The sequence below is a fragment of the Branchiostoma lanceolatum genome, chromosome 1, assembly GCF_035083965.1.
Source record: "Branchiostoma lanceolatum isolate klBraLanc5 chromosome 1, klBraLanc5.hap2, whole genome shotgun sequence".
NCBI classification, from domain to species: domain Eukaryota; kingdom Metazoa; phylum Chordata; class Leptocardii; order Amphioxiformes; family Branchiostomatidae; genus Branchiostoma; species Branchiostoma lanceolatum.
In genome coordinates this window covers 5,136,714-5,146,039 of record NC_089722.1, presented here as the reverse complement: position 1 = coordinate 5,146,039, position 9,326 = coordinate 5,136,714, and the positions used below count along the sequence as shown (strand labels likewise).

The window sequence follows — 9,326 nt, the reverse complement described above, 5'->3', positions numbered from 1 at the left end:
ATGGTCTGGAGTCATCGGTTCAGGCCTCCATTCCCCCAGACGGCGCTCGCACTGCGACCTCGCTGCGACATACACTGAGTTTGTAACACTAGATTTCATAATTGGAATAAAGTGCAAGTGTAAAGTATGACTATGAAACACAACAAAACACACAAAGAGTTAAGATATTCGTTCTTTCGTCGAGTGCTCTGTTAGGTCACAGAGAGAGCGCGGCGAGGTCGCCGCCCGAGTGGAATGGGGGCACACCAAAGTACATCTGTATCTGTATAACCGGTGATAACCATCCTTCGACGTAACACTCAAACTTCGCAGGCACGCGGAGCGATAGCAGCTGGCTGTTTTTACCCTGATCGACCTGTCGCACCCAACCCTTGCACATCTAACTGCAAGCGTTGTTTAAAGCAACATACTGAGGATGCTCCTACAGTACTTGCTGGTAATGAGTTCTATATTTTACGTATACAATCAACATCGACCCTGAGACCCCAGGGAATACCCCCTCCCTCCCCCAAGAGTAGAAGGACTAGAGATTAAAAGACATGGGATTAGAGGTAACAGAATCCAGGGCGTGGGACCGTGAAACATGGAGGAGCCTTAAGGAGGAGTGCAGGCGGACAGCCGATGGCCAAGGTACTGAGGCAGCTCTGAAGTCACCTGCGTCCTCCCGGCTTCCTTCACAAGTAAACTTAACAATATCATCGTTATTGCAAATAAATGACCACACCAGTTCCCACAATGTCTATATCAGCTATGATTAGCTGCGAACACGTTCTGTAAACTCTAGTGTATCCGTGTAAGTTATTAGTTTTTGATATCATTTGTTAAAAGTATGCAATTCGACTTGTGGCTGCGATATACATTTTATAGCCGATCATGATAATTAGTCATAATGAACCATTCTTTCATTCAATCCCTGCGAATTCCCATGACAGATATACTGACCCTGGCCTGTGACTGTAGGTGCTCCAGTTTTACATGGTTATGAATATTTACAAACAGTTCAATGTTTATGTCCTGTTTTGCCTTTGCCGCAGGATATCAGGGCAGCCGAGGCTGTTTATCTGGCTTCATACAGCAGAATCAATAGACAACTGAAAATCCGAAAGACGCACAGCGGCACACCGACGATCGTAACAACTGTTTATTAAGTCCGGGTAAAATATAGAGCTGTTAGAGACGGCATAAAATGTTTCTTTTTATCAAATAGCACCATAGAATCATACTTTGCGGATATAACATGTATAATGTTGAACATTGTCCGTAAAAATCGAAACCGTAATCATGGCTTTTTACTTCTTACATACTCTAAGATATGTTCCTATTAATTTTTCCATATCCATTAAACTTACAATCTTCAAAGATATGTATGAAATTACAAGAAAACCTAACAAGGCTTGCTATGCTAGATACTAACATGAAACAAGAGACTTTTTCTCGCGGAATCTCGTTCTTGACTCGTAAGAACGCCTCGTGACCGGGACGGTCTCGCGAGAGTCTCGCGCGGTCTCGCGAGAAGCCTAGGGGATGAGGACCTTGTCGATGACGTGGATGATGCCGTTGGTGTTGATGAGGTCGGCGCGCTCGACGGTAGCGGAGTTCACGGTCACCACGCCGTTCTGGTTCCGCACGGTCACCTGACCTCCCTGCAGGGTTGCCAAGGGGATGGCCACGCCTGGAGACACGGCCTTGCTGTTCAGAACGTTTTCAACCACGTGGTACTGAAATAAAACAGCGACACAGACGTGTGAATGTAACGTATTCGTTGGTAATGATGCCCTTCACCTCTAATCTGTTATAAGATATACAATGAGCAAATTTTGTTCTAGCCTACTCTGAAGGAAGTACGAACCTTAAGGATTTCAAAAGATTCTTTTATTCTATTCTATTATTTTCTATTCCATTCCATTCTATTCTATTCTTTTCTATTCTATTCTACTGTATTCTGCTCTATTCCATACTATCTCAGTTGATACGCCGTTCGCACAAGATATCGGTGAACTGTCCCAGGTTGATGGCTACTGTTCTAGCCTACATTCTATTCTATTCTATTCTATTCTATTCTTCATGCCGTACGCACCTCCAGTATCTCGGTGAGCTGCTCCGGGTTGGCCAGCAGGTTGGGCAGGGCATCCTCCGGCAGCGCCTTGAAGGCGCGGTCCGTGGGCGCGAAGAACGTGTAGGTCCCGGGTCGGTCCAGCATGTCCTCCAGCTGCGCCGTGGAGATGGCCGACATCAGGATGCTGTGGACGAATGGAATATAGCCATTAAAGCAGATAAACAAACAAACAAACAAAAACAAAGGTGGAAGACCTTAGGATACTGTGGAATGTCAGGATTAACCCTATCTAGCCAGGGGAGGGGGGGGGGGGGTAAAGTGCCCCCGCCAACGCTGACGCCGTAAAACTGCCAAACGAAGTGCGCTTGGACCACCAAACTTGGTAACTTTTCCTAGATTTTTATTGGCAACAATTCTATAATAACAGTTATTATTTTTGTGTTGCCATGGCAATTGGTGTCTGACAGGTATATTTTATCAAATTTGCTAATTTCGGTTTAAATAATGGGGTTTCAAGGTTTTCTTGCTCAGCCACACTCATTATCCAACGTTAATAACAACACATGTAATTCAATGTAACTTTTGCCTGCGAGACTGTTGTTTGTTTGTGTGCACATTGTGTAAAACTATTAATCATCACGCCACTGGTGGAAACCCTGGTACCTGAAGTCGGAGTCCTGGTCGATGCTGTCCCAGATGGAGGGTCCGGAGCCGGGCAGGGTCACCCTGCTGGTCACCTTGATGACCCTGGGGCCGCCCTCTCCCGTCACCACGTTGCTGGCGCCCTCGCCGCCGCCGACGATCACGCTGCCCTCTCCGCCGGCTCCCCCGCCCACGCTGACGGACACGCTGCCGCCCTCCCCCGCGGCGCCGCCCTCGCCCTCCGCGCCGCCGTTGATCACGCTGATCTGTGTCGGCAGTTCGACATGAAAACATTTGGTACCTTATCCTGGCAGGATAACATCGCAGAGCGGACGTCCCTAGGCCATGTACTGTCACTAATCGAGCTCTTTCAAATAACAAACCATACAATCAGTAGCATAAATACATTAAAACGGGACCGGGATCGTCTAACCGAGTAACTAAGAAATTATACTAACAAGGGCAAATAATCAACAACAGAGATACCTATAATGAACATGTGAAAGTGAAAACCTACCAGGTTGTTGCCGCCCTCGCCTGCGCCTGCGCCGGCCGCGCTGCCTCTCGCTTTCGGGATGAGCACCTGGTCGATGACGTGCAGCAGGCCGTTGGTCGCCAGCGTCTCGCCCTGCGTGATCGTCGCCCCCTCGTTAATCGTCACGACGTACTCGTTACTGTCCTCGTCCTTCGCACGAACCATCTCCAACTTCCTACCCTGGGAACATGGAATAATACAAGTCAAGTCAAGTGAAAGTCAAAGCCTTTCTTTTCCTGCGAAGTGCTTGTTCGGCCACAAGGTCGAGTAAAAAGTGAAGAACCTTTATACATGTACTATATGTAGTAACAGATGGATGGATGGATGGTTCATTGGATAAATGAATGAATGAATGGATACATGGCGGGTGAATGGCTTTAAAGACTTCTTGTACCTTTGTACCGTAAAAGGGTAAGTACAGAGCGCCGAACACTGTTGAAGTTACAATTCGTAACTTTTTATACGTTGAAAATTGAAAAATGGAAAATCTGTTATGAACAAAGACCCTTTTCTACAGTTGATGCCAAGATTTTAGCATTTTGGGGCGATTCAAGTCATAAATGGTATAAGTGATTCTGTTTTCAAATCCAATTCAAGTGTGCCCTGAAGAATGGCTCCAAGTCGCCCAGCTGGAAGGTAACAGGTCCGATGTAGCAAAATAATTTGTCATGTAGCTAAACGACATGACTTGCCATGTATATGTAGTGAAATGACCTGACTTGCCATGTGCGAAACGTACTGACACTAGATGTAGCAAAACAAACTGTAACCTAACTGGACGGATGGCAGGCGAGCGGTACTTGATGTAGCGAAACGGTTTGTACCGAACCGAAAATCTAGCGAAACGGCCTGTAGCGAACCGACACTGAATGTAGCGAAACGGCCTAGCGCCTGTAGCGAACCGACACTGAATGTAGCGAAACGGCCTGTAACGCACCTGGACGGACGACAGTCGGTACTTTATGTAGCAAAATGACGTTTGCTATGTAGCAAAATAACTTTCCGTGTAGCGAAACGGTCTGTACCGAACCGCCGATGTAGCGAAACGGTCTGTACCGAACCGCCAATGTAGCAAAACGGCCGGTAACGCACCTGGACGGACGGCAGGCGGTACTTGATGTTGGGCCTCATGGCCTTGCGGTGCCACATCTGTCCGATGACGTGGTACTGCAGCAGGTTGGTCAGTTCCTCGGAGTCCGCCAGCAGCTCGTCCAGTTTGCCGGCCGGCAGGTTCTCGAAGGCTTCGTTGGTCGGAGCGAAGACGGTGAAGACGGCGGGGTTCTTGAAGACGTCCACAAGACCGGCGGTCTGGATGGCTGTCTTCAGTGTGCTGTGGGAGATTTAAAGATATAGGCCGCAATTACACAAAAGTCGTTGTTAAGACTTACATTTCATTGATTTATTTATTTGAGCATTGTGACTTTGGTCGAGGCTCGTTTAACAAATTTTCTTCTAACGAACATGCACTATTTAATAAAAAACCCAATGTGTTCATTGTTAACAGTTTATATGTTTACAATTCATACTACTTTGCTAATGAACCAAAAGTATCAATTATAAAAGACAGGTGTTTTCGAAACGAAGACATCTAATCCATCGTTGATAAACTCCATCAGAATCGTCTCTGTGTGACTTGATTAATGATACATCTTATTCTGAGGCACAGTCTTCGTTTTATGCAATGCGGTCATCAAGGTTCGTTTACATTTCAACATTATACAAAAGGGCATCGCGCTGCAGAAACATCATCTAAGTCATCTACCTCTCAGAATGGGTTGTTTTTATTGTGAATATGATGGATACAGACATGCGTTTTAATGTCGCCATATCTATATAGACTGCATAGCTATCTGTATACTAGTAGTCTGTTTAAGCACCCTTGGGCGAAACACACCAGCTTCGCAGGCACGCGGCACGGAGGCAGCTGGTTGCATTACACTGAACGACTTGCCTCACCTAACCTCTGAACATCTAACTGCAGCGATGAGTTCTACTCTACGAGAAATCTAAGTGAAACGACTTTAAAGCTTGCCCCCTCTCCCGGCCCCACCTGGATCAAACTGACGAAAACCCACCCGCAGTTCCTCGAAACGTTTGTTTGACTGACGAAACAAATTGGAGAAACGGCATCCGTCTCTGTCGGCATGTTACGAACGGCCTCATTAGAGCTATCGTGTCTCGGCCTTTATCTGCTGTCTGGAGCGGTTGATGGAGAGAGTAGCCCGCGGGGTTTGCTGAATAAAACATAACGAATTGGGGCGGGAACGGTTCTAAAGCCGCGTTCGGAAAGCCCGGAGCCCGCGGGGAGAAATGGCCTCCCTGAGAGAAGAAATCACGCGCCTTAAAGACTGTTTCCTCTGGCCGGACTGCCTAATGTGGCAGCCGTCAGGCGCGGGGGAGGGGAGTTCGAGTTCAATGTCACAGACCATCTTACATTCACGACATGACGCAAAGTTGCAACATCAGCACGGATTACTACCCATGTTTCTCTCAGTGGTACATCGGCACAGCATCCGTCATCACGGTGACGTGCAGCCCTGTTCCAATCATCATCACTCCGACAGGATTAAGACGTTAATGAATACGATGTTGATAAATGACACCTCGTTACGGATTGTACAGGTGGGTGTAAACGCGCGGCTGATCGCGAATGCTGATTGCTGATAAAACTTAGATTACGCTTTGTGAAAAAATACTTCATGTCAAAGTTTAATCTGGTCGGCAGTTTATATGAGTTATTTTTCATCATCATCATCATGACCATTATCATCATCGTCATCATCATCATCATTATTATCATCATCATTATCCCATCATCATCACACGCATCACCGTCTTCATCATCATCAGCTTCATCATCATCAGCAGCTTCATTATCATCATCAGCAGCAGCAGCAGCAACTTCATTTATTATTATCATTACATCATTATCCGTATCCTATCGTTCATCGGACATTTCTTTTCTTCTTCCAGTAGGATCATTACAAGTCATCAGCACTCTAAGTCAATGTAGAGTGTGTTTCCATTATAACCATAAGATCTGTCTTCCCATAAAGTTGATGATGTGCATATTTAAGTTCACTTGGACTACAGTAGAAAATACCACTCTCAAGTCCTAACTCCTAAGGGGGGGGGGGTACCTGATGTCAACTTCTCCAGGTTTGTGACATCATCAATACACACATAGGTCAACTAGCGTCACTTGTATCACGGCATATTCGAGTATATTTGGACTACAGCAGAGAAGACCATTCTCAAGTCATGCTAACTCCTGATGTTGACTTCCCCATTTCCCCCATCGTCAATACACGCCTGTGTCAGCTAGCGTCACTATTAGGAGTTAGCAAGTCCAGCTGTTGGAGGAGACGCGATCCGCAGCCTCCTTAAAGACGGCACCTCCCACGCAAGGATTAGACATAATAAGCTTCCTCTATCTGAGAGGGAAACCACTTACATCTTATCTCTTAAACCGTAACAATTCCCGTTATCAATCACCCGGCACACGGCATGGCGTCTGGTGAATCTTTCATGATCTTTTTCCTTCTAAATTGTTACGTGTGAGGATTTGTCGAGTTTTTTTTGTAGAGGAAGGAGTCGTTGAATATGTAGAACTCTCTTAGAATACTTGTAGCCAGTTTTCTTCATCTATGATTTAAATCTTCAGACGTTTTAGCCGTAGCTTGTTATAATGATTTATTATGTTATTGATTGAAGTGGATTCATATTGATGCTCATTCTCTTAAGTCAAGATGGACCCTAGGTCGCTTTGTTTGCTTTTTCCAGCATGCCACCCACAATCCGTGAATCATCTTATCGTGAACATGTGTAAATAGATATCTTCTTTCAAGTCTCAAACAAACTCGGCCGATGCAGTTCCCTTAACTGGGATAGGGGGCCTAAAACTACAGCACTTACTCTCTGTTTCCATACATAAGCCTGGAGCCCAGCCTTGTTAGCTTTGGTTCGCTCCCAACGTCGCTACCCCGTCGTTATTATGAAATCTACGTGGTCAGGAAGGTTAAACCAAAGACTTTTACGATATTGGTGTCCGGTTTCCGATATTTCCTTTGTAATCTACGGCACATATTTGCTTAATAAAATATATGTTGCATCTTCTTTATACGATATGGTCGCAAAATTTGTTTTGTAACGGATGAAACCTAGTGGTAATGCTCGCGCAGATGTCATCAATGCAATCGAATCAATACGGCCTAAGAATAAGTAGAAAGGATCCCGTGCTGACCTGAAGTTGCCGTCCTGCTCGATCAGGTCCCACAGACGTCCCTCCACACACACACACACACAAACACACAAACAATCAAACAAACAAACATACAAACAAACAGACATGCAGACATGCAGACAGACAGACAGACAGACAGACAGACAGACAAACAGGTCCCGTCCATACCTGAAGCTGCCGTCCTGCTCAATAAGGTCCCACAGACTGCCCTCCGCCGGCATTAGGACTCTGTCGATCAGGATCACCGCCCCGTTGTTCGCCTCGTGGTCGCCCCGGTACGCGCACGCGTTGTCGATGCAGAACGTCTAGAAAAATCAAGAAAAGCGGTCACTTACATTTTAATGCTTTTATAATAGTAATGATAAAAGATGATAAATGATAATAATGATAATGATCTGTATCGCACATTCATGCCCAGAAGGCCAAATGCACCTATGACCACACGTGGTCCACGGGATGTAAAGTATAAAGCATGAAACACTTAGGTACTACATGCTAACGCTAAATACTATGGATGCTTAGTATAACTACTGAAGCTTGAAATTTATTTTTCACACATAGTATCAGATAAAATAGTTGTGTAGCTATCTAAGATTTTGAGATTAGCTAATTGACTGATCGATTGCTTAATTGATTGATTGATTGATGGATTTGGCGTGAGATGACTCCAGTTCTGCACAGCAAAGTTTACAGGAAGACAACGGTTGCCAACTTCTGATTGACTGATTGTGTGAGTTTGACAGTCTGGAATCTTCCTATCGGCTCTCCACCAATCATATTCTGCTTCTGATCAACGCTGCCTGGGTGACCTCTGTATTGCGGCCACCAAATTCCATCCTAATTTTCCCACTTTCACAGACAAAAAGACAACTTCTCTCCTCCTAACATCACATAAACAACACACAACAGAAAAAGTGGGATCATTCGTCTTCCACTGTTTCGGTTCCGCGGAAAAAGAAGTCGAACACCAAACCCAATAATTAAATAAGTAGAATTTCGTGTCAGTAGTTAGACTAGAGTAGTCACGTGCTATACTGTTCCTTTTGTCTGTCCATCCTTTTCATGTTACATGTACAAGCAATTAACCTAGGGGCAAAAACTTGCAATAAACTTTCATTGCTCTGTTGCAATTTGTATTCTCTTCCCTTTTCTTCTGTTGTCATTTAGATGAAACAAAAAATAGAACAAAACTTCAGATCGATTGATTGCTTTGTTGATTACCTTCCTGTAGAGCGAGGTCCGCAGGGTGGTGTCACCATCGATGGCCTTGAGCTCCTGCCCCTCGATCAGCTTGCGACCGGTGAGCTGTCCCTCCACGATGTGCCTGCTCAGGATCTCCTTCTGGAACGCCGTGTCGCTGTCCAGTCTGGACTGCACATCCGCGGGAAGGGCTGGGGGAAGACAGGGTAAACGTGACTACTTCAAAACAGAAAATGTGTTAAAGACTATGGGATAAAAGTAAGTTTTCTGCTACCGATCTTTTTCTGGAACGCCGTGTCGACACTCGACAGTTTGGACTGGGTAGCGGGAAGACAGGGCAGGCTACTTAAGAACTACACTACGGATTGAAGTTGTCAGGCGACGAGGGAGTAAATTTGCTGCAACTGATCTCCTTCTGAAAAGCCGTGTCGATATTCAGTCTGAGGTTGACTGATACTGGCAGGGATGCAGAGAACACAGGACAAGCATGACAACTTAAAAAAACCCACTAACTTCTTAATTAGACCATACACTTAAGTTGTCATGTGCTAAAGAAACACCTTATTACTGCTCAGTATGGACTGTACATCAGCCGGTAGGGCTAGCGGGAAGACATCGTATACGTGACGACTTATAAGAACAACAAACCT

At 45.4% G+C, this 9,326-nt stretch overlaps 1 protein-coding gene across 1 annotated transcript in view; it reads right to left on the bottom strand.

Moving 5' to 3' along the window:
* Positions 1–1,126: 1,126 nt before the first annotated feature.
* Positions 1,127–9,326, bottom strand: part of LOC136430582 (transforming growth factor-beta-induced protein ig-h3-like) — a 31,546-nt gene continuing 23,346 nt past the window's right edge. Inside the window, exons 11-17 of the mRNA XM_066421323.1 lie at positions 8,698–8,867; positions 7,645–7,781; positions 4,326–4,563; positions 3,216–3,413; positions 2,720–2,964; positions 2,078–2,240; positions 1,127–1,718 (exon numbers count right to left, since the gene is read on the bottom strand). Coding sequence (XP_066277420.1) covers positions 1,518–1,718; positions 2,078–2,240; positions 2,720–2,964; positions 3,216–3,413; positions 4,326–4,563; positions 7,645–7,781; positions 8,698–8,867 — 1,352 coding nt within the window. The 3' untranslated portion in view covers positions 1,127–1,517. The remainder of the gene's footprint in view (positions 1,719–2,077; positions 2,241–2,719; positions 2,965–3,215; positions 3,414–4,325; positions 4,564–7,644; positions 7,782–8,697; positions 8,868–9,326) is intronic.